Raw genomic sequence first — 27281 nt, 5'->3', positions numbered from 1 at the left:
GGCTGGGGGATAAATCCCCCCAATATTTTGCCAGGGGGCATGGTCCATACAATCACCCCACCCACCCACCCCCAATATTGACGCCCGTGTGTGGATTTCTGTCCAAATTAACCTCATATTTGGCCATTTTAGACCCAAAATTGCACATTTTTGTCGCCCGAATTTATTCCACGTTTGCACCATATCTTACCAGTTTAGCTTCAACATGGCAAAAGTTTTCACGCGCTTCGCGCGCATTGATACCATAACCTTATTCTGTCGCCAAAATAAAAGGTGCTGGATTCACTATAGCTCACTATACTTCAAGAATTTTTTTCCGAACTCACCGGGGTAGGAGCGGCCGCGAAACGCCACTGTCATCAGTGACATCAAAGAAACGTGCACATATTTCAGTGTTGAAAATTGCAACAAAAAAGAGCTCAATTCTACTTATTACAATGGTGGCTTCGGTGGGTAGTCTATCCTAACAGGTCTAGCTCGTAACTTCACAAAGGAAAAGTAACAGTGAAATGTAAAAATATATAAGACGACTTGCAGAGGCCACATGTCATTGGAAAATATCCAAATTTGGCCAAACACAGCAAAAATGAAATTGCGTTACCTTTGATTAAGGGGTCGGTCATCCACCTTTGCACAGTATTTTTTGTGGGACCTGAAAGCACGTCAGACACAAATTTTAGGTCTATTGGGGAAAAATGTTTATCTTCAATACGAAAGGTCAAAATATTCAATTGATGGTGTCTTTTCATCCCAGGTACATGTACATACGCTTTAAGTGCATATCATTGGATTAATACAATTTACTTAGCTTTGAGGACTATTAAATGTCAAAAATGTCAATTTTTAATCCATAAAATGTGTATTATGTCGGGAATTAAAAAAAATCAAAATTATTTGATATCAGAAGGACATTCCTCGTATTCAAAATGTGCCGATTTTGTGTGTCTGATGTGCTCTCAAAATCGGTAAAAATAAAGACCCCCAGACACACTATTAATTAAAAAGCATCATCCCAAATATAGGGGTAACCTTAACACATTCACAAAATAAATGCACATTATATTTTCTCCTGTTCATAGGAATATCAAATTCACCAACTAAATCTTCAAATATTTTGACCAAATTGTTACCATAAAATTAATAAATTTTGTTGCCATAAAATTTATATTTTCTCCTGTTCATATGAATATCAAATTCACCAACTAAATCTTCAAATATTTTGACCAAATTGTTACCATAAAATTAATAAAGACTTTATTTGCATTTGAATATCGCGCCTTACCAATCAATACATATAGGCCTAATAGGTAGGCCTACTTGGGAAGTGAAACTGTGTGCAGCTACAAAAATGGGTGGTTGTATTCAAATAAGTATAACTTGACCTTCATGAAAGTTCATCTGTGTTGGTATAAATCATGATTTTGATTTAAACTTTTGATCCAAACACAAGGAATTAATTCCTACCTCGGAATTTTCAGATGGTACTCCATCTTTCATCAGCGAGTGAGTGACTGTATCAGGTCGTGATTTTCTTGACCTTTGACCTGATAACAGACTCGTAGACTCCTGAAAGCTTGAACCGCAAGAATTTACCGACCATCTAAATTCGCTGGACAAGGACATCAAATTCACCACCGAAGGAGAGGAAAACGACTCGCTTGCTTTTCTAGACACTCTCACCGTAATCCAACCTGACAGATCCATCAAAGTCACCATTTACCGCAAAAGCACACACACCGATCAATATCTCAATTTCTCGTCTAATCACCCCATTGATCACAAACTTGGAGTCATCCGAACTTTGTACCATAGGGCCGACACCGTGGTCACTAACCTCCAGGATCGCGAAGACGAGAAAGCACATGTGAACAATGCTTTAGTCAAATGCGGTTACCCCAAATGGGCTCTCGATAAAGCTACAGAACCAAAAACTCACAAAAAGAGAGACGTGGGCGATAAACGCCCAAACAAAGGTCACGTAGTTCTCCCTATATCAAAGGCACTTCTGAAGCCATTAGAAGGACTTTTAGCAACTACGGTGTTAGCGTTTTCTTCAAACCGACCCGCACACTTAGACAAATCCTTGTGTCACCCAAGGACAAGACAGATAAGAAGGACATTACAGGTCCGGTATATTACATCCCTTGCCAGGGCAAAACTGTTACCGGTACCGGACAGTGCAAAGAAGCCTATATTGGCGAAACTGAACGCTCTCTGAAAACACGTTTCAATGAACACAGGAGACCCAGTAGTACAGCATCAGAGGTCTCAAACCACATTCACATCGAGTCTCCGGGACATTTTGTGGACTTGGATAAGGTCCGCATACTTGACAGAGACAGCAGGTGGTTCCAACGTGGAGTTAAAGAAGCAGTTCACATCAAAGCCAACCAACCATCTCTCAACAAAGACGGGGGCCGGTTCAAGCTTTCAGGAGTCTACGAGTCTGTTATCAGGTCAAAGGTCAAGAAAATCACGACCTGATACAGTCACTCACTCGCTGATGAAAGATGGAGTACCATCTGAAAATTCCGAGGTAGGAATTAATTCCTTGTGTTTGGATCAAAAGTTTAAATCAAAATCAAGTATAACTTGAGTTTGTTGTGTGCAATTGCAACATTTTTTTAAATTATTATTTAGACGTGTAGATTGAAGTTGCTCTTGTTAATGATATTTCAATTTTTAGCAAATTCCTTACAAGTCTCTAGTTAGGCTTACAGCCCCTCAAACATGAGTTTACTTCTTTGACTCAGCCTTTGCAACATCATAACATTACAACTATAAACGTCTGTTTTATTCTTTTTATGTTGACCTAGGGCATGCCCCCCCCCTTCCCTCTAGCTAAAATTGACAAATGGGGACGAAATTTTGCCTGCTCCCATTACGCCGGACACCCCTACAGTTTTGATTTTAAATTAATAATGATTTGTTTTGTATTTTTATAGTGATATGCGCCCTTCATTTTTAGGGGCGACAGGCTCAGGGCGACAGGCTATCTATACAGCACGCCGCGGCCATGTTTGCGGATTCATTGTGATTTTTAGAAAATTTGGTAAGTGTTAAACAAACAAAATTTGTGTTTTAAAATTAACATTATCATTTTCTTTACGGTACATGTATAAATATTAAATGTAAAGAACAATATAAAGATTAAATGAAAGTGTTCCATGCCGGAACTATCGATGTTTGAGAGGCATGAAAATGTGTTGCGAGATACAAATAATTCAGTTTGAAATATCAGAGAAAAGCTTTAAAATGATGTTATCATCTCTTACTAAAACAGTACATGTATTACAGTGAATATTGAATAACCTTCAGCAATGTAAGACAGTTCTTCCTGATTATCGCGTAAAAAGAACCAGGTCACGCCTAGCCTGGATTATGCACTTTCAGCATGTTCAGTTTGAGTTTCCCACTGCACTCGTTTGAATGGGAATTTTTGTGCGTACTTTTCCACATGTTTGGTCAATTGGTGAGCACATTTTCTTCAATATTTTTGACAAGTTGACGCCGAATGTTCTATTCTATATTGTTAGTACGTTCAAAAGTGTAATTTTGGGCTTTTGACCGCACATGCGCAAAGATCAGAATTTTTATTCCTTTTCTTTGAATTCTGCACCCTTCGCAAGGGTGCAGAATTCGGCAGAACTTTGACATTTTGTCTTTTGGAAAGTAGTAAAATGCAGGTTCGATCATTAATTTTGTTTCAACCGATCTTTAAATTTGCAAGCACAATCTGATGGGTACCAATTGCAAATATACATTTTGGTGACATTTTAAAGATTTTTTTTTTAATTTCTGACCTGTGCAAATCATTAAGTGTGTATTTCCCATAGACAATTAGAAAATGGCGTAAGCCAGTCCTAAATATACGGTCGTGCGTCATGAATTGGGGTATAGAAAAAGGTGGAGGCGTTACATTTTTTCATTTTATTCGGGACGTTTTGTCCCAGATCTCAAGAATGGAGAGGGGTACTGAGCTAGTTTTGGTCTCATTTTGTTGCTAATTTATCTAGCTAAAATTGTGGAAAGTAAAAACTTCACACTGTATATACTTTTTGAGATATTGCAATTCAAACGATGCAGAGTTGGGGTGGAGGTGCCTACGGTTGAGGTGCCTACGGTTGAGGCATGTGTTAAAGTATAGGGAATATTGATTTTTTGTTCCTCTCGAATTTATTTTTTACTGCAACTTTGTAACCCAGCAAGGTATTGAGATGAATTATGTACCATTGTTTTGGTATTGATGTCTAGATTACAATTTGACCAGTTTTACTCCAAGCTAGGTTAATTTGTTGTAAGTGTGCTGCATTCTGTGTCATGGGTTCTAGGCTTTTCCTATACCGGTACGTTACTGTGTCAACTATTCATTTATGCTCCGAAATGTTCTGAAGGTCATATTTCTTGAAGGAGTTACCCCACTGCTGTAAAAGTTTACATTTTTTGGATGGAAATTTGATGAGGAATTCAAATATGCCACTGGTTTTTGTGTGAGGCATGGAGGAAAAAGTTTTGATTGAAAATGTAATAAAAATCATAAAAATTATGTACGACTTTTGAACACCCTGTATCTCAGTTAGGCAACATAACTCATCTTTACAAGTTTGCTTTTTTTGAAAGCCTACAATGTTATTAGCACATCTAAAAAGGTTTTAGCAGAACAGGTGTTTATGTTAGTAAATAAGAGAGGAACAAAAAAGTATACTTTTTGAACCAAAATTCAACTTTTCCACCCTATATGACATTTGTAGCACCCTGTATATTGACCAATTGTTTGTACGTGTGCATTCCTGGTACGGTACTCTAAGCTTTACAGTGATATATAATTTTACAGGGTTTTGATGAACAGTTTATGAATTAGACCAGTTTAAGTACAAAAACATGTAAATTGTTCAATTGTTAAGTATGTAACGCATTTGGCCCCCAATTCATGGCACACGACCATACATACCGTATTTCGTAAATAGCCGCCCCCTCAAATAAACACCCCCACCACTTTTTTCAACCAAGATGTTTCAAAAATGCCGATATTTCCATGCTATCTTGTGTAAGCTTACCAAGTTGCGCACATGGTCCATAATATAGGTATGCTAGGTGAATTCAAATTTGCCATCAAACTGCATCATTTTATATATCAAATCAAAGCCCTTGAGTAAACAAAGCCAAAACTGAAAACCATTTTTTCATAGCACTTTCCGTAGCAAAGTTACATCTTGTCAAAGATTGACTTTCATCAAAAAGTTTCAGCTAGCAAAATTCCCCAAAACGGCATTTCGGGGTGTTTCTAGATCTTAGTCTCATTATGATAGCAGCTTTTTAATGGAACTGCTATCCAAATCCCTCTAAAATTCCATGTGCGAGTGACTTATCACCATAAAAAATCATTGGGTCAAGTGAAGTATAGAAAACATATTTGGTCGCATGTCATAAGTTGGGTACAATTTCCATTACATGGTCAAAAATGACAAAAAATGTATTTTTGGATACCTGGTATGTTGTATATATTGACAACATCTAATAATTAACACCATTTTTAACCTTATCACATGCTTAATTTGTGAGATAATGCTTAATTACTAATTAATTAATACACAGGTGTCTATGTAAATCTCAATTTTCAAATGCGTTTTTCTCAAATCAGACCTCAATTACAAAAATGACTGTAAAATGTTTATTTTATGCAAGAATGTCATCAGATTTGGAGGATATGGTCTCAATACATTAATGCTTCAAATAAACTATTTAAAATAATTGTACGTATGTTAATTACATTGTGAAGGTCAATGACCTTTTTACAAGTAATTAGCGAGACGGTTATTCTATTATTAAGGAAATGAATATCAAGAAGAGAAATGTACATTAGCATGTTGCTAAAAATACTGAGGATTTCATTTTTTAAAAAATGGAACATTATAACCATTTAAGGTGGTACTACACCCCTTGATGAATTTGTGACTATTTTTGCATTTCTCTCATTCTCTCAAAAAATAATAACACATTGGTAACAAAAGTTATGTAAATTATAGGAGTATTAGGAATCAAGTTACTACACTGGAATTTCAGTGACTCTAGACAAGCGGTATACTTTATTTATGATAAAAGAGGTACCGCTAGAATGTACCTCATTTTTTAACTTATATAATGAACCCCTTTGTCTTGAATCACTGAAATTTCGGTAAAGTATTGGATTCCTTGCCCCAATAATATACATAACTTTTGTTACCAGTGTGTACACAAAATGTAGTAATTTTGTAGTTACTTTTTGAGAAAAATGCAAAATTAGTCACAAAATTTATCAGGGGGTGTAGTGCCACCTTAAGTAGTCAGTAATTGTTTTAGTTGTACAAATTCAACATTCAAAGCTGTCAATACATCATACCCTCACTAGATTTGAAAAAATAACCAGTAGTTATGACATGCTGATATGTGAATTTTCACATAGGCCCTATTGCACACTCCCGCATCCGCCTGCTCCACATCCGCCTGCTCCTCCACCCCTGGCATTTTTCATTTCAACTGATGTGATTTTTTTACTGAATAATGTATAATTATATGCTTCAGTAGATTGAAAGAGTATAAAATTAGGCTTAAAATGAGGTATCAACCACTGCTGTAGGATATGGGGTTACGGAAAGCCAATCAAATTTGTATCACAATTTTCAGAAAAGTGTAATCCCTCCACCCTTTTTGCATACCCAACTTATGACATGCGACCACTTATGTACGTTTCCTTCTTCGGCCAGTTGTTTTAAATTTCTATGTAAATATGCATTGACATTGTCGGCGAATTTGGCTGACTAGCAAATGTGTTAACTAAGGTTTGCCTGGGTTACCTACATAATAGCATCAATAATTGGCGAAAATCTGGATCAAAAACCCGGAAGTGAGCCAGAAGTCAGTGTTTCTAGTTCATAGTTCGTCATTTTAGCGTGTGTTTTTAGTTTACCTAATGATTTTAACGGGAATTATCGTTCTAAAATTGACCTTGAATAAATGCCCCCCCTTGGGAAAATGTAATTTATTTGACGAAATACGGTACATGTAGGTACAGTGTAGGACTGGCAGCGAGTCTAGTCATGCCTAACTTTTTATGCACTTTCAGTTATTTTCTCTTTCACGCATGCTCAGCCGAAAAATAAATGACTCGGGGGGGGGATGTCATTTTCAGTGACTGGACCCCCCTATCTTGGATCGAAAATTTTTATGACCCCCCCCCTTCCAGGCTCCCACTTACACAGACTCTCTAGACAAATTATTCATTGCCAGCACTAAGGCGCAAAGCGCTCCACAACTTTTGGAAGTTTTGAGTGAAAGAAGCTACACAATTAAAGATTACAAGTGTGAATATTTTGATTGTTTTAAAGTTAAAGAACTCGTGATTTTTTGCGGTACCGGGTACCAGGGTTCGATTTAACTGGTGTCGTGGAGCAAAATGCTCCCCATTTTGGACAACCTGCTACATGTACAGTACACAAATTTCAGCTTGTATACAGGGATACATGTAAGAGTTCCGGATATTGCCGGAAATCCGGCTTTTACGTAATTTTGCAAAAATTTCCGGCCACGCACGTTTTCTTTGTGCCAGAAAAATCCGGTTGGAATCCCAAAAAAATAAATAAAAAAATTAAATGTAGAAAAATAAAAAAGTAAAACGACTGGAATAAAAGTCTATAAAGAAGATCTGATAGTCTCTTTATGTATTTTGATCACTACAGTTATAACAGGTTGACGTACGTATCGTTCATATTGTAGTCAAAATGAGGAATGTGATTACGGGAGGCGCGAGTGAAAGTCCGCCATTACGCATTTTGACCCGAGAGTTCGTGTGTGAAGTTGTGAAATTTCGAGTTGCATGAGAGCATATGAGGTCAGCTAAAATTTATGAACGCTTATCGCAGTCATGGAAATCGTTGATAGATAGACCTGCCGATGTAAGAAAGATTGATGCTACTGTACGCGTTAAATTTAAATGGGAATGCATGAATGGCTTGAATCCAGGCTGTGACAAATTGCCTTTTTTTCAGGTTGCCCGGTCGGGCAAGCTTAGTCTAAAAATTACTTGCCCGAACATGCCCGAATAATGCCTTATGATGGTACAATTTTGGCCTACAATAAAGTTAACATGTAATTTCCGGGATGAAATGAAAATGGGATAGAGTGTGCATGAATGATTCCTTCTACATGTATGAAAATAAAATCAACACGAAATATGCAACCTTAAAATTTAGCAGTGAAAATGTAAACAAAAGCCACGTGGCAGTGGATGAACTGACCTAGACCTGTTTTCACGGGTTCTGAAACTTCTGTTGTGTTGATCGCATGCGCAGTACTAATAATCCAATGACTTCTGGGATGCATTCGATTGAGCCATTGTTTACATTTTACGAAACAGGTGACTGAATAATCCAGGAATAATGCTTAAAGACGAGCGATGGGTGGTCTATTGTGAAATGTATAAACTTCGAACACATATGATTATTTACGGCCCAAATTAAGAGAAAAAGGTCGGGAAATGTTGATGATAAAGTGGTGATTTGTGAATAATAATGTGAGTACTTTTATGTTTTGCCATGCCCGTTGTAGGCCTACTCATGATTTAAGCTTGTCCGATCGGGCAGAGCTTCTGTAAATAACAGTTGCCCGAACAAAAAAGTGGTTGCCCCGGGCAATCGGGCAAGCCATTTGTCGCAGCCTGCTTGAATCAAAGGACGATACATGCACTCATGTGTAGTGGATTTTACTATTCGGATTACGTGAATACTGCCGGCGAAGCGCTGTGTACTGTTTGCAAATCATGAAATGTACCATTTCGTATGGTTCAACGTTCAAGTGGTAAGAAGGCGCTTTCAAACACGGCACATCAGATATAACACAAGACGAAATGCAAGATTAAAGACACCAATGAGACATTACCGGGCTGTTTTGCAGCTACTTCATGCATCTGCTGAATTGAAGTGGTGAATCAGGTAGACAGCATGTTGTGCATAATTGTGACTACATTACCACAAACAGCATCAAATGTTTAGAATTAAGGGGACCAAAAGCCAGGAAATGGGTATTTTCACTGTCAAAATTACAAAAATTTTCTGCGAGAGGCGCTGCCCCATTGCAACCCCCACGGGGGGCTGTGCACCCTCGACCCCTGCAGAACGCATCGCGCAAGCGCTCGGGAGTTCAGGCCAAAATACAATAGGCCACTTACATTCCTGTGTATATCATTTTTCTACAATGTAAACATATGCTAATATGTGACCCGGCAGCACAAACGAGCCGTAAATTCCCTAAATTGTATTCTGTGTTACGGTGTAAAATGTGTACGAAGGTCGTATTCATCGATAACTTAAGCTGGCCCGACATCCGTCTTATTTTGATAGTCAAAACTAATCAATAATCCTATTGTTGAAGTGGATAATAAGCTTCTACCTTAGATGGCCGGCTATAGAACTTTTAATAGCTCTAGTCTTTGTTTGCTTTTGCTAAATCCTGTTCAAGTGGTGGGTTACCAGGCATTGTATTTTGTACAGGTATGCATAACCAACAATTAACAATGAGAGAACTTTCTTAAACCTCGTTGACTTGGGGATGATTTGAAATGACCGCCAATTATGACTGTTTGATATATATTGCCAGCAATGTGGAAAAAGAGACACATGTAAAAACGCATAAAAAGCTATAATTTTGTTGAAGGAGCAAAGTTTAACAAACCATAACCCCGCTTCTGGATATCGTTTGAAGTCAAATGATATACCATTTTTAAGTTTATGATGTTTATTTTTTAAACACGAAATAAAACAAAATTGACCGGGGGAGGAATTTACAGCTCATTCGCCATGGACGGTCACATATTATAAGAACATCGCCTAAATAAGGTTTTCGCTGCGCAAATTGCTAAGTAAATCGAACCCTGCCGGGTACTTTCCACATGTTTGGGTACCAGTTGACATCGATTGTTCTACATATATTCTGTTTAAATTCAGGATTTTTTTTAGTATTTTCTTTTGACGTCATATATTTGTATTGACTACCCCCACCCCACCGTCCCCCAACAACAAAAAATTTCATAGACTGACTGTTTTACTTCATTCGTAATGCTTCTACAACTTCTGGACACAATAAAGGCGCAGTGATTTATAGTGCGCTACGCACCGGCACAATGCCTAGACGTTGATCCACAAGCCTCAGCACACTTTACAGGTTGTCTCTGACCACTACGGCCCCACGTCATTCCACAAACCATTAAACAACAATTCAGGGACTTTGCTGCTTCAAGAGCGCACACCCTAGACATTCCACAAATAACCTTCGCAACCAGGATCAGCTCCCCGAGTTTCATGACGGGTTACAATGAGACAAATAAGCAGTAAGTTCCTTGTCCAGGGGAATTTCAAGCTAACTCAATTTAAATTAAAATACCTCTATGGTATCATTTTATCTATTGCAAAATATTCATCTTCAAGGTGCAGAATTCAACAGGTTGTTACCCATAATTTTACCACATTTTTTATTTGAAATTTTTACATGAAAAAAACAGGTTTTGATTTTTTGTAAATACCTAAAATAAAAAAAAAATAGATCTAAATAAAAAAATTCCATTGAAATCACATTTCTTTTAATTAAAAAAAATTGGCAACGCTTATTTGTACAGGATTAACACACACCGTCATCGTCCCTATATCTTCGTGTCAAAAATTGCCGTGATAGTACGATGAATCCTCACATTTTTCAACAGCTACGCATGGTGATTTTATTCGAGATAGGCCGAGCGACTTAGGCTAAGCATACAATTTGAGATTTTGAGAGCCTGCCACACTGTTTCTATTCTATGTTTTTACGATTTTCGCATGATCAGTATATGGCTGGCCGTAACCGCCTAACGTGCATGGAGCTGCTACGCGTAGCTTACTTTTCGCTTATGGAGCTAAATTGACCAATCATGTTAGATCTTTTCATTACGCTGGAGCCAGTGGATGCATCCTCGCTCCAGAGAGAGAAAACTCTTGCCAAAATTAATGTGGGGATTTTAAATGAATCGATTGTAAATAAACCACGACCAGTTGTACAGGATCAATACCATTGTTTGATTAGTGTATAGTCAATGTTACCTTGCATGCATGTGTCATGTGTGTGGCGTGTTTGTTTGTTTGTTTGTCTACTGTGTCAGGCCAGGATCACTGACACCCACGGTACTGATACTGTCATACTATCACGGTGATCATATTGTTGAATGTTGTTGACTTTAAAATAATCATGATGCAGTCATGTCTACAGTAGAATTCACCACGACCTTTGAAGGACTTAAACCCCATTAAAAGCTATTAAACCAAGATAACACTCAATGAAAACAGCTCAACTATGTTACTTCCGATCTTCTCTGGTTAAGTACACACTGCACTTGTGTCTGTTTTACCTGTGCAATGAGCAATGAGCTGGTATTATAGTTTCAGTTGGGTGAACGATTATAAAGTGAACGCAAGGTAACAATTCTGTGGGCTTTTGTTTACGAAATGAGACAATAGTCTGCTTATTGTTAACCAGCGTTCTTGAAAATGAGAAGCTTAATGACTTAACACGGTTTAGAAATAATTTCTTCATATTTTTTGGTGTTATCTGTCGTTTACATATCCTTCCTAAAACACTAAAGTACCAATATTTCCAAACACCTAAATTAGCTAAAAATTTAGGACATGTTACAAAACTATATTTTCTAGAATTTCAGAGAATACTTTAAATATTGGCCGGTTATTTTTTACACAGTAACATCAACTAGGCAATGGCCTATACTTCTAACATACACTATTTGTAGAGGTCACGCGTCAATGGTGAGCGCACTGAGTATTGTGTATAGGAAAACGGACAGTAACTACAGTATGTATGGCCTACTACTAGTATATAAAGTAAATCCGAACTGGTTTGCAGTTTGCTGAAGGTCGAATTCCGCAGGGACACCGCGCAAGTTATACAAATTAGCTCCCGGCGATACACTGCAGATCGCAGCACTATGAGTGCATGTCCATCTTAATAATAAGTCATTTCGTACTTTTCATAAACTACTTTTTGAATCATAACTTTCGTGACCGAGGATATCTTGCAACCACGTGACGCTTCGTCTGGCAAATTCTTAATGAATAAATTCGCTTCACGTAATGAGTAAGTTGTACTTAATTGGTCAGTTTTACCTCCGAGTAATGAAAAACTCTAACATGATCATGATTGGTCAATTTGGCTCCACGGAGCAAAAAGTCAGCTACGCGTATCAGCTCCACGTTGTGGCGGTTGCGGCCTACCATATCAGTATCCCATATGATATTTCTATTGCAAGAAAATTTTATTTGTTGTCAGGTTTTATCTTAAATACACTAACTGGAAATTAAATACACTAATTAGTGAGGACCGGTATTTTGCTGTGGATATGTTTAACTGCAATTTGCGGGTAAAAAATTTGAAATCCTGGGTAAAAATTGTGATCATATTCAACTCTTTGAGAAAAATAATAATATAAAGGAATGCATGTAAAATCCAGCTGCAATACAATGTACATTATTGACACACTATCACTCTCTTTATCTACGTCAATAATAGAATATCGATTTCAATCGAATTGAATACATTGCTCAGTTTTGAGTTTGTAGTTGACTACTAAGTTTACCTAAGCGATCGATTGCTAGCCAATCAGATAGAACTCCTTTTCTTGCGTTCGGTGAAATACCACTCGCCCGTCGCTCACCAACGGAGTATTAAATTTATATTTATCGTATAGGACGTCGACACTGTGTAACAGGACAAGTTTGATCGTGAAAAAGAAATGCAGTGCTGAAGAAAAGAACCAGCACAATGAAACAAATAATGGAACTGCATAAATTTTTTTTCACATACCGTACTGAAAAAGAACATCTGCACTGCATGAAGATTCTTAAATTTCATTGTTTGATATATTTTATGTGATAAAATCAGTATCATATCGTCGTCTGTATTCCATAGTGGCGTATAGTGGGGCGCCGCGAATAAACAACTTTTCGAGAAAATCGGGTTTGAAGAAATGCCAATTTAAAATCGAGTTGTGTAAATCAGACATTCATTATATTTTGTAAATTATGTGAAATTTCTGTAGTAAACTAAATAGATTTTATTTTTATATATTTTTCAAAAGAAATAAATACATACTATTGCTGGCAAACTGAAAATAAAACTATACGTCACTATGGAAAACAAACAAAACGCAATACCCTAACCTAACGTTAACGTGCACGCCACCTCGGTCGCGTGTAATCCCTATGGCGTTACTTTTAGTCGTTAAAGTATTCCATAGTGGCGTATAGGTCCGATACGTACACGTACGCCACTATGACATACGATGTTTTTCATTTTTGCCAATATTTCATAATTATAAAATGTGTATAAAAAGTGGCGTATGGTCGATACGCCACTATAAAAAAAAAAAAATGTCACTTTGTAACTATACGCCAATTTAATTAATTAATTACTAATTAATTAGCTAATTATGACTGATGAGATTTAGAAAAAATTAAAGAGAACATCATTAAAAACATATGTGCCAATTTTCAAAAAAATGACAAAAAATCACTATACGCCACTATGGAATACAGCCGACGATATATCAGTATCATATGATGTTGGAAAAAACAAATAAATAAAGAACCTACTCAAAAATTGTTTTGTTTCATACCTAATTAGTGCATTTTCTCATTCTTGCAGGATGAGGTTGCTGTGACGATGACGAAGGAACAAAATCCCAGATGCTTTTTTTGACTTCCTTATTAATGGAGAGCAAGGTAAAGTGACAAAAAATAACAGATTGTATTTTGTTGTTGTTGTTGTTGTTGTTGTTGTTGTTGTTGTTGTTGTTGTTGTTGTTGTTGTTGTTGTTGTTGGGGTGCTTAAGTTTGGTTTGTGTAGGGTTGTGCTACTTAGAATTTTAAAGTGGACCCATCCATATATCAATTTTCCAAGAAATTTTGACCCATCGCTATTATAATAAATTGCAACATTTTCAGCCAACTTTAAAGCAAATTTCCAGGTTTTTCACCCTTTTTTCCCTAAATTTTGGCAAATTCTTATAATTTTGGCTACAATCACAGGAAGTTGGGAAAATTTGGAAATAATGACCCATCCATACAAAAATGTATACCAAAATTGGTCTAAAAGTGGAGTCATTGATATACCAAATGGCCAAAAATGCAACCTATGTTTGCAGCACATCCCTGTATATAAATGTAAGGCCCGGCAAAAAACGCAATCTCGCTTTTCTCGCCGTGATTCTCGCTATTAACCAATTATCTCGCTTTTTAAAAAAGTTTCCAAGCAGTGCATTTACTATAAAAATGTTGCTTTATGCCATAAAAGTTTGCCAAATTCCATTAAAATGCAGTTCCAACTTCGCCAAAGCACAAGGTCGAGTGAAAAAGCCATCCTTTACTCAATAAAAACTGACATTTCATTTCAAATGAGTTCAAGTTTAGGCCAAATATCATTATATGTACTGAATTACTGGAATATTTTGACTATAAAACATAATTCAAGGTAAATTTTTTGTCACTTTTTTCTTCCACACCGGCCGGCCGTCGGTAAAAGATGTTATTTACATCTAAACATTGTCATGTTCTGAACAATAGAGGGCAGCAAATTTTTTTTTTTTTTTTTGCATTTTCTGGCGTTTTGAAAGCAAAATCTCGCTTTTCTCGCTTTTCAAAATTTTGAATCTTGTTTTTTACTTCAAAAAATTGCGTTTTTTGCCGGGGCCTACCTGTATGGATATTTGTACTGGGAAGTCACTACTTATGTTGCAGCACATCAAAAGGGGGAGGGGGCTATATATGCAGGTGAAGTCCTTTTTGAATTCAGCATTTCTGCTATGAAAGCACTTTGCAAGCTTTAAAATGACCCCTCATTTGCTAAAATTGATCAAGGCATTCATATTCTATAAGTGAAAAAGCATCCCAAATTCTTACGATGTATATATATGTTTTATTTTTTTCTATTTTCATATATCAATAGATCTTAAAAAGCACTTTTCTGCAAAGTCCCCCCTTTTGATGTGCTACATTATATACATAAAGGGACTGGAAATATTGTACAGAAAAAACATTTATCCAGTAATTTATTTTTTTTTTTTTTTTTTTTTTTTTTTTTTTTTTTTTTTTTTTTTTTTGAAGTTTTTTATTCCCTGTTCTTGGAACTGGTGGAGGGAGAAAAACATACACAATGGGCCACCAGTTCCCAACGATCATGAATTAAATCATAATATTATAGACAAAAATTTTAAGAACAGGTACAAAGGACAATCACAAAAAATACAAAAATAATGTATAAATAGAACTTTCACTCTTACAAACAAAACACAAGCACCAGTCTTGTGTCAAACAAGTGCACACATTACTTGGTTACACCCATCTTGATCCTGCCATAATCAGTTTGAAAATAATTGAAGAAAAGGACAACAATTTAAGATGCTTCAAGATCAATGGTCCATTTTTTGAAATGGAGCCGCAGTTTACCTTTACTTTCAGCAATTTTATACTCAATTTTCTGCTTCAATTTGACCATATTCAGAAAAGCATTGAAACTAAGGTTAGTCTGTTTAAATCTGCACTTATGAATGTAAAATTTAAGGCACAGAAAAAGGAAATTAATACAAAGGTCATGTTCTGAGGTATCCCTGATACCAAACATTTTATCAAATTTGGAAAATGTAAAAGAATCCCCAGTGACACTGTTGATATAAAACATAGTTCATCCCACATGGGAGACACATTCTTGCATTCACAAAATAAATGCAAAATTGTTTGGGCAATTCATTACAAAAGTAACAATTGGGTGAATCCACCCTACCAATTCTGTGAAGAAAATTATTTGTACAAATTGCCCTATGAAAAACTTTAAAATAAAAAGATCGTAACTGGGTTTCAATAGTCCAGTAATATTTGTTGATTATAACATTAAGCTTAACCTTCTATGTTCTTTTATTGCAGTCGGACGTGTGATCTTCAAACTCTTTGCAGATGTGTGTGCCCCCTAACTTGTGAGAATTTCCGTGCTCTGTGCACAGGTGAGTAGCGGATTCATGGACAAAAGAGATACAGACAACTCCAAACAGGCAAAGTCTCAGCATCACTGGGTAATAAGGGTAGATTGTTCCATGAAGTGCGACAGCCAACAGGTGAAACTGCTACGCATATACCACATATTTTTACGGTCGTACGCGAAGTCAGGCAGCGCTATATCGTATATACTCGAAAGCGCACAATGGTGGTGTGATTGTTAGACACACACGATCGAACGATCTACCCTCATACAAGAATTCACAGCATACAATGCACAGGGACTTTGACTGTTGGAAAATAGTCTGTATTAGTCTCTGAGTGGATTGAAGTTTGATTTATAAACTTGGTGTGTTTGTTTGTTTTTCCCATATCATCTCCATTGATTCTTAGAAATTCATTCAGAAATCTTTTACACATCACATAATTGTTCTTATCAGGTCAACACTCAAAATGCTTATCTCATGTAATGTGAAATTTTGACTCCCATGTCCTCTTATCAGTTGAGTTCTGCAGACTTTATGATTCAGGTTTACAAATATTGATGTAAATATTGAAATGAAAAGGTTTTTTGGTTTAAGTCGTCTTGGTGACAACATTGGTTAATTTATACGCATAATTGCGAAGACCATAATTGCCAATATTGTCAATAGGTTTTGAAATGAAAAATTTAGCAAAAAACAAGGAAAAACACCAGTATTGACAATGTTTAAGCCAATTCAAATACATGTAGCTAAGTAGAGCAATTACAGATTTGTGTAAAATGACTTATTTTGTTTAATACACAGATTCCTTCTTATGTTTGATTTCAAACTTTTTTAAAGTTTTACGGTTCTCCATTTTTCTAAAAAACTTTTTCAGAGTTTGGACTTGAATCCAACTCAACTGATATTGTATGTATTTTGTTTCTTTTTATTTGATCCAGGTGAAAAGGGAAATGGCAAGAACACCAATAAGCCCCTGCACTATAAGGGTACCCCAGTTCATCGTGTGGTGAAGGACTTTATTATCCAAGGGGGTGATTTTAGTGCAGGTAGGTACACTCACTTACATGTAAACTTATAAGAGTTAAAATTAAACTTAGAATTGTTAAAATGAAACTTAGAATTGTCAATTTATAATTGAAAATTACATAATATTAAGCTGAATTTTAGTAGATCGCATGCAGGGTCAGAAATTCGCAACCAAGTGTGAGAATCCTTTTGGATCCTCCTGGTGGAATTTTGCAAGAATCCATGGATTCTCACCAATTTACTTTATATGATAAATTGAAATATTTACAAGAATCCATTTAGATTCTTGCAATTTTGTTGACGAGAATCTTTGCGAGAAGAGATTCTCTGATTCTCGCCGAATTTCTGACCCTGGCATGCATTGATTTTAAGAAACAATGGGTAATTGCTTATGAAAAGTGGTAGGCATTGCTTGTGGAAAGCGATGCATCACTCCTCGCTGTTGCATTTATACTAATCATGTTAATCACAGTGATTACAGACTTTCACAAATAGGGCTCGGTACATGTCTATGATCCTGGACAACATATTGATGAAGTACTACCGTACCAACCATATTACTGCATTGCTAAATTGTCCGATTTCATTGTATTTTACAGGTAATGGCACTGGTGGAGAATCCATATATGGGGGCACATTTGCAGGTGAGTGATGTATTTGGTTTACTTTGATCAGCTCGTAATCGGCGGGAATTGTTAGGGTTTTAGCCAGACGCCAAAAAGTAGACCTACGTTAAGAAGAATAAAGTTGACCCGTCTGGTCTATATTGTGCGTGTTAAATAAAGTAGACAAAGTATAGGACTTCAATTAAAGCTTTGTGATGCTTCTGGCGAGATGTCATAGCGCAATTGTCAGAATAGAATATATTGATATTAATCAGCGATGTTATAAGGACCGCTGATTACGAGATGATCAAACTATAGCTGCCCCATGATGGGGGGCGGCTACACTAAGTACAAATGACCACACATGGACATTCTGCAAATATGGTTCCCAATTTTATCCTAACTGGACCAAATTTTCAATTAAAAAAATAGCAAAATTGTGTTTCATTTGGCGAAACAATGTGGGCCCTCCTAAGGTATAAAAAGGGGGGGGGGGGGCTTTTTTGCTGATGTTGATCCCAATTTTTTTTTAATTTAAAATCTGACCAAAAAATCTTAAAATCTTAACAAAAATAAAATCTTACATAAATAGACATATTCTACCCACACAAAACTTGACTACCCACCTTGGGGTGCTGTACAGCATAGTATTGCCTTAAAATTGCACCATTGCCATAAAACATACAGGCTAATTAGCTGCAATGGCCAGAGCATGAACTAATTTGAGTAATCAAGTACTTGATGCACTCTGACATGGACAAAGACTCTCTTTCCCCATTAACATGTTTACCGCATTGTAATATGTGACACGATCAAGGGAAATGAGTCGGATGTCGCTAACATTGATTTTGAGATATTGGCAAAGAAAGTGTTCAAATTCTTTTGTTTTCTATTGTTTTCAGCGATTGATAAATTGACATAACTTTGCAAAGAAATGTATCAACATAAGGTTTTCAGTTTCTGGAAGCTCTACATGCCCTCTTTAGAAACATGTTTAAAACTCATTTTCGACCAGGGTCGACATGTGACTCATTCCCCTTGATCATGTCACATATGTGCACCATGTATCATGCAAACTACTTCCAAGGCCGGCACTGCAGATTGATATGGCTAGCCCGCAGTAACATTACAATAGGTTGGTCTTACAATATTACATGTTTGTACAGCTGCCTGTATCAGTAACATAGTTGCTTTAAGTCCAAATAGTGTTTTTGTGGAGGGTGTCTGCCTTTCGTCTCTTTCGTCCAAAAAAATCATTTAGAGGCATATATAATTGTAGATGGAATTCTGTGGTATTAGGTCTTAGTTTTTCTGATAAGTAACTTTGTACGAGCAGGAAAGAGGTCAAATTCGGCAACTTTATATGATATAATTTTATTCACACAAAATCGCTGCCCGGAGGCTGAATTACATTGTACACAAGATATAAGCAAAACAACAACAACAACATCAACTGTACTCAACATAATTATGTTTGCAGATGGTACTATGATTTTAGTATGAACTGTATGATAGGACAGTTGACACTTCAAGAAGGAATTACTTGACAAATTTCTTGAAAATGTATGATTTATTATCATGAAATTGAACTATTTATGCTTATTGATCATTTTGTGTGGCAGATAGCTAACAATGTTGCACTGAATGTTGCTTGAAAGGGTTAGTGATTCTATCTGCACATACAAACTTGAATTTGTTTAGTGTCTCTGTCACACATAGACTGACTGGGTCAATGTTCGAATACTGGCCAACACTACTGAAGGAGTCAAACAGTCAGGGTGTGTGCACGCATGTATTCTGCTACTTAATCTTGACGTTGCTTGGCTGATTCTTTGATGTTGTTGGTTACGGCTTCTTTAAATTGTGGAATTAAAGATATGTTGGTTAAGTGTTCTGGTAAAGCGTTCCAGTAAATAATGGTCCGTGGGAAATACAGTCTTTATTTGTAGCTATAGTAGCGTAGGCGTTTGAGTGAAGATACCGCAATTGACGTTGGATGGGCTGTGGGAGTTTTCTGGTTGGCAGAGATAAGTGACCTAGGCATGCTTGCTGCAGGATGGGGAGCCTGTGAGCCTTGTGTCTGTCCACCAGCGAGGTCCAGTTCAGTGTATTCAACATGCTGGTGACAGTTCCTGGTGATTGAGAAGTATAGTCATTGTAAACAAAACGTGCAGATCTTTTCTGGACCATCTCGATCTTGTTGGTAAGAACTTTGGTATACGGATCCCATACTGCTGATGAGTATTCCACCAACGAGATATTTATAAGCAGCTTCCATAGTGTACGTCCACATACTCATCTATATTCACTTAATTAGCACACCTGAAATGACAGAAATAGAGAACATCACAGAAATAGAGAATCATTTTGAGCAACACTAATGTTTCAATAAAAATGCACATAAAAACGATAACACCACACATCATAATGATGATAAAAGATAATCACCTCTTTCATGACATGGAGATGGTGTTGTGTAGCACTCTCCTACCGTAGCACATGTCCATGTACTTTGCACCCGATGCAAGATGGCCAAGTGTGATGGCCAACTTCAACCCTGGCTCAAGCAGTGTCCTCGTCCAGGTGTATTGCTTTGTGATTTGTGGCCCCACACATGCCGACACCTCGTCAGACATCTCAGGAGGCATGCGCATGAAGTTGCAGAATGCTGCAGGGTCCATGCTGCCGCAGTTCTACCATCAGCTGGTCATAGAGACCAAACTGCCTGTGTCTCTCGGGGCTCAACCATGTCCTTGACCACTATCATCTTTGCTGTTTGTTTTATTTCTTCTTTAGCCTGGGTTACTCATTCATAGGATGTTTTAAGGTATTTTCTGTTCTTCCAAGAGGCCCAGGGGTCACATTAAAATATACATCAAAATGCATCAAAATAATTAAACAAAATATTTAAATATGTAGGATACATAAATATATAATAAACATACACAATCATGAACTTAAAATGGGCAAACTAACCCATATACAATTTCAAAATAAACAACATATTGCATCAAATTTAAATACATAGTACTTTTATAAAATATGAAATTAAGAATTCAAAATTTACAAAGAAAAAACAAACATAACGTGGGATAAAATATTTTTCAAAACAATTTCAGATTTGCCATGATACCAAGAAAAATACAACATAAGGGCATGTTTCTGGAAAAAAAACTAAACAGTAAGGATTTTTTAAATACAATAGAATTTATATCAGTTGCGGCGCCTACTCCTCCGTCAAGATACCTCTTCATGTCCATATCGGCATCCTGCAGGTTTAGTTGTGTCTGCAGTAAAGCTGCCGTACACTGCAGGGCTACTCTGGCCCGACACTCCATAATAATACTATATTCTGCAGCAGCAACACTTCTTCTTTCAATATTTAGTTCTTTCAAATGACCAGTGTTCCAAGGGCTTGTGGGGTGACCACTTTCTGCCTGGTGTCGGTTCACCATCTATCAGTTCTTCCCCCTGTAGGTATCCTGCATGTATTCTGTATTATCCTGCTTGTATTCTGTATTATCCTGCATGCATTCTGTATTCATCAGTTCTGGCCGTTTTGTCCGATTTCAGTTAGTTTCTCTATGCGTTGTGGCCGGTTATAATCCTGCAGGCATCCTATAATTTAATTTCATCAGCAAGCTTTAACACAAGACAAGTATACACATACAATAACACAATAGTTTAAACGTTAAAAATAAACACTTGCAGTTCATAACTTAGACACATATCCTTGGCAATAATGAGTACATTGAACGCAAAGACATTAGGACTCAGAGGATAGAGCACGGAAGACTTGAAAGCAGAAAAGGTGGATCAAATGCACTCAACCCCTCTGTGCCGCAACCACAAATGCAGCCGATGTCCATGGGCTCCAGGCACTCGGTTAAAATACAATGTGAAGCTGTGGAAATGCATCTAAAAGGCAAAAATATGATTACAATTTAAAAATATCTGGTTCCTGCCAGGTGGGTTTGAATTTAGAACAGAATATGCTAAAAGAAGTACAAAGAGCAATTTTGCTGAGTTGGTCATGGATGTTTTTGAAGGAGACAATTACATGAGACAATTTAGTCAGCTGCTTCAATGCTTTCAAATTCTCAGGTGAAATATAACCTCTACTTCCTACTTCCAGAGCAAGTAAATCAACAATGAGCCCTTTATCTTTCAAATCGGACACAAGGCTGGCATACTTTTTTACCTTCCTCATGTGGGCGCAAACAATGTTGGGCTCTAAAGGAACTGTAAGCTTGATAAGAAAGATTTTCTTATGTCCAATATGTATTTTTTCAACGTCCGGCAAATGACAGGCGAATCCGACCCATGTTTGCCAGTAATGCATCCATCGCCAGCACCAGCGAACCCTCCTGAAGACCTGCAGCATATAAACGAAAGAATAACAAACAAACTTGGGAAATATACTGTACACTATGAACACACATCGGACAACTACCGAACATGTGTATTCGGCACACTCCGGACACGACTTGCTGACTGCCTTAACAAACATCATGAACAACAACAGATTTACTAAAATACCATCCATTTCTTGTATGTAGGGCTGATCCGCTGATGTGTGACAAGCGTATAATGTTTGTTTCTATTGTTTTTTTCAGATGAGAATTTTGACTTGAAGCATGATAGGCCATTTTTACTCTCAATGGCCAATCGTGGCAAAGACACGAATGGCTCACAGTTCTTCATGTAAGTATTCCATCAGATAAACTCAATGGTAATTTGAATAAGCAGTAGATGAATATTCATGAGCTAATTAAGGAGGAATATTTAAGATAAACTCCATGATATCCCTGACTAGAATGGCTTTATTTATTTATAATCATTCAGCCGAAGCCAGGCAAAGCCCAATAGTGCTCAGAGGCTACTAAATTTAAGGGATACCCACCGAATAGGACGTGACAGGGATATGGAAAGCGGCCCAATTCTTAGAAGTCGGTTAAGGATTTTTGTAACAAATAATAGAAGTGCAAATTTTTTTAAGGACATTGCAGTTTGTTAGGATCAATTAGAATAAAAACAATAGGCCTTAAGCTGATGTTGAAATTTTTAAAAATTTGCATCATTTTATTCACTCTTGATGGAAGTACATGTAAGCTATCCTTAACCAACCCTGAAAGTTTTCTGAAGGAGCTCAATATCCCCTATTAAAGATGGTAAGGTGGATGACCCCATAATGGGTTATTCCAAATCCATACATCCTCCCTAAAGAAGACCTGACCTTTATCTCCCACACAGCGGGTATATATTTAAAATGGAGTCACCCATTCAGGTAATCCCATTTGAAATTCACACTCCCTGTGTGGAAGATTAAGGTCATGTCTTCCATGTTGGGTGTGTGTGGATTTCAACTTGATTAGCCACTATTTTGTAGACTAATCTTGTGTAATCTGGTGAGCATTCTGAGGGTAAGGGCATGGCATTGACCTAACAAGCACCCACCCTAGGTTGGCGGTGTATGGACTTTAATAATCTTACATTTAGTATCCGTACATGTAGGATTAGAAATGTGTTCAAATTGATGAGGGCCGAAATAGGCAGAGTTTTGCAGATTTATAATTGACATGAGCTTGTGTCCCCCAAGGTCTCCTCCTTGGTCCACTAGTGCTTAGTTATTCCCTACTTTACTGTACTTATACCATTGAATTGTGACAAATGTTTTTCTGGGCATTTTTCCGTTACAACAGATGACATGTTTTTCGATTCGCTGAAAGCAATTTTTGCTTCTCTGCTGTGATTTTCTGCTCCTGAAGTAATAAGCTTTGTTTGGGCTTTGTTTTCTTTTTTGACATTTTCTGCAAAGGAAGATGCATGGCAAATTTGTTTGACCGCTGTCTCTGTTGTAAAAGAAAAATGCCCAGAAGACGTTTGGATTATTTTCTGGCATTTTTTTAGCCTGTGTTGTCCTTTATTTTTGCATGGACTTTTGGCTTAAGTGTCACTTTCATGACAAAACGATATGCAAGTGCCATTTTATCAAGACTTACCAGGGTGCACTGATGTTAGGTTGTTTGAAGTATGTATAACATACATTATTCTGATGAATTTTAACAAAAGCTAGAACATTGATAATTCAGAACAGAGTGCATTGTGGTTAATATTAGGAATGCTTAAGTGGGAGAAATAACACAATATCCTCCATCGACCCTGTGACTCGCCGGGAATTCCTGTGATTTTACTTGCCATTTACATCATTGGCACTTCTTACCAGGGTCACCCAATACTTCCTAGTTATATGTAAGTGCTATGAAGACCTCAATACCAAGCAATTGTGCAAGACAGGAGTAAAAAGCAATTTTTACAAAGTGTCCAATGGCATTGAAATACTGTGTGACTGTGACCTATGACCTTGTTCTCTCACTTTAACCTTTTCAGAATATTACCCACAATGCACTCTGTTCTGAATTTTTGAAAAATTGGATGGTAATGATTAATTTCAACTGATGGATCTCTGATGAAGGCGACACGTTTATTTAGTATTTAATAAGTTTTATGTGTATAATAATATTTTTTCTCCACGAAGCAGTCGCAAGTATTTTTATTAAGTTTATGTATATGATTATATTCTCGTCCATGACACTTTGTTTTGCTATTTTTGTGTTGGATACTGTTTACAGAAATCCTTCTTTACACTACAACTGATGCAGGTAACTAGAAATCAAATAACAACTCCCTATAGTGTGTTTATTACTACATGTCCAACAGGTTGATATCAGTAGAGTGATCATTATATGATCATGATGATCAGTCTGTCCAATTTTCATGTATATATGGTTATGTTAATGAGTACACATGACATCATGAAGGTCACACAGTATGTCAAAAGTCAAAAGGTGACTTGTTGAGTGACTATGGTTAATGATTATTGAATGGAGTAGTATCAAGTTTTCACCTACGAATATTCCGGCATTTTTAGACGTAAAGCAACAAGATGTCACATATCGGGGGTTATTCTTGACTTGATTTCATGTATTTTGTGCCAATGTACAAAAAATGTCTTGACAAAACTACCTCAAAATAATTTGCAATATACGTAGTTCAAAATTTTGAATTCAGTAAGAATTATACCATTTTTTGTGCATGAATGATATTTACAATGCGAAACATTTCATCTTTATGCAATTGTTGTACAAAATGTGCAATGTCATCATTACTTACCATAATAATGTTTGTGTAATAAAAAAAACTTCCAAGAGGAAGGAGTAAACTGTTTCAGAGGCTAACTTCATAATTCAAACAGTACTATTGAATACAGTAAAATATTGGTTTCATATTGGCTGTTTATTCAAACCAAATGAAAAGTGCTCAAGTTATAGGTAATAACTATTGGAGAAACAGAAATGTTTGACTTGTGCTGTTATATATTTCATTGTACTAATTCATCTGTTCAATTTTTGTTCTTTTATTCTGGTTTGTATCGTACGGTATTACGCTCCCACATCAACAGCACTACAAAAGCCGCTCCTCATCTTGACGGGTAAGTTGTATGTAATGCTATCATACAGTAGTTTATTACATATGAAGACCAAAATAGTTTACCTGTGATATTGAACGATAATTTGCTAGTGTACAACATTTATCGGCAAAAACCCGATATCAAACGGTTATATGCGTCTTTAAGTTTGCATGTTACAAAGGTTTTGTGTGTGTAGCATCTGGTATGCGTCATCGGCACAATGCATTCATGCGAAATGCAAACAAGCACCTGCAATTCATTACCTCGTGAATATATGCGATGTGCAAGACCCAAGCAAACTTATTAATTTGCCAGCGCAAATGCAATGTGCAGTTACTAATTAACAACAGTGGATCTCAGGCAGGTACAAGGAATCCTCATGATTTTCCCAGGCATTGCAAAGTGAGAGGATTCCTAGCTCTGTCATGTTTCTATCCTCTGTTAAGTGCTCAGGACTTTGGGGTCAAAGGTTATCAAGGGGTCATTGTTAACAATTCAGGTTTCTTCACAAATATTACAGTTCTCAGAAATGTTATTGCGTGAAAATAACCAGGTCGCTCCAGGGTCACGCAGAGCTGCGTGACTTATTCAACCGTAGATAAATAAATACACAGATTGGAATTTTCCATGCCTGTGCCCTCTAAGCGTATTCGAATTCAGCTCACGCCGGTACACAGCGTTCAGACCTGGCAACATCGCTTATCTTACGCGCGAAGTTTCTTTTGTGTATGCTCGCGCTGTTTGTGCTAATTTTGAGTTTGCTCATTTGGTACCTGACTTAGCGTCGATCCACATAGGCAACATGAGGTGCTGATATTTCATGGGATTTAATTAGCCAGTCAAGACCCCATTTTCCATATTTACACGCCCTTCATCATCAAAAAAGAAAGAACTTTGATAATAATGGTGTCGGACAAACATATTGTTTGGTAAATAACAAGGAATAGGTATAACTGTCAAAGTAGCAAACATGAAAACAGGTGACACATTTTGTTAATGGACCCAAGTTGCATTTCTATTTTACTCTACAGTGTCCATGTTGTGTTTGGTGAGGTGCTACATGGACAGGAAATAGTGCATGACATCGAGAACATGCCAGTGGATGCTAAGAGCCGACCATCGGAAGATATCCGCATCACCAACTCTGGAGAACTTGTTCTCAAGCAGCGTGGCAAAGGTCAGTTTAACATTCTAAAGGGATGGCTTCAGAACTATCCCACTGGTCGACCGTGGTGCTTGAGCTTATTTTCTACTTTTCGGAACAATAGAATGAGGTTAACCGGTCCTGCCAGGGCGCCAGCAGTCAACCGCCTGTTAGGGTTTGAAGCCATCCCTAATAAGTCAACAAGGAGAGATACAATAGATGGTCTAGCCCTTGAGTCATCTAAGGAAGAAAAATGTTCATCCATGTCCAGGATTTGAAACTGGGATCCTGGGTATGTAACCATATAAGCTCTTCATTGATAGCTCAGATGGTTATAGTACTGGCTAGATACTGATTGGTTCAAGGTTCAGATCCTGATCAATGATGAAAATATTTGTTCAGTGGATGATGTGGGGGAAACAATAATTAGTATTAGAGTCAACTTATAATGATTTTGATGTGGAGATTAAGGGTTGATGAGGTATTGTTGTTCAAAGCAGCCAAAAAAAAATGATTTTCAATATCTAAATCAATATCTATACTGGCCCATTCCATGTCAACTCCAGGGATGTGCACCGCAGCACCTCTTCAATTTTTTTCTTTTTCTGTGTGGTGGTAGATATTGATGAGAAAGTAAAATTTCGAAAATTTGAGCTTCATACTCCATTTCGTTTTCCCGTGGCATCAATTTGAAATTTAGAGGGGTCAGCGTCAAAAATGTGTCGCAACGCGAAAGACGATGTTTGGAGGTCCATGAATGTATAAAGGAAACCATTTACAACTTTGAAAAGTATGTATCCTGGGGTACTTATTTGTGTAGAATTCAAATCTGGCATCAGAAAACTTTTAACTCCTTTACTTTAAAAGATATAGGGCCCTCAAAGTGCAACTTCGTCCATCCGGGACCAACTTTGGGGGGTCAAAACTCCAAAAGTAAAAATAATTTTACTGTCCATTTTTTTGCTAGTCAGAGCCCTTTGGTAGGCCATTACT

At 37.0% G+C, this 27281-nt stretch overlaps 1 protein-coding gene across 1 annotated transcript in view; it reads left to right on the top strand.

The window, feature by feature from the left end:
• LOC140142122 (uncharacterized) overlaps positions 1-27281 on the top strand; it is a 54393-nt gene that overhangs the window by 9571 nt on the left and 17541 nt on the right. Inside the window, 7 exon segments of the mRNA XM_072164088.1 lie at positions 15987-16018; positions 16021-16063; positions 16981-17088; positions 17668-17712; positions 22290-22377; positions 25136-25165; positions 26176-26321. Coding sequence (XP_072020189.1) covers positions 15987-16018; positions 16021-16063; positions 16981-17088; positions 17668-17712; positions 22290-22377; positions 25136-25165; positions 26176-26321 — 492 coding nt within the window.

This window comes from Amphiura filiformis, chromosome 20, assembly GCF_039555335.1.
Source record: "Amphiura filiformis chromosome 20, Afil_fr2py, whole genome shotgun sequence".
NCBI classification, from domain to species: domain Eukaryota; kingdom Metazoa; phylum Echinodermata; class Ophiuroidea; order Amphilepidida; family Amphiuridae; genus Amphiura; species Amphiura filiformis.
The sequence above is the reverse complement of the archived record's forward strand: the minus strand, read 5'-3'. Positions and strand labels throughout refer to the sequence as shown.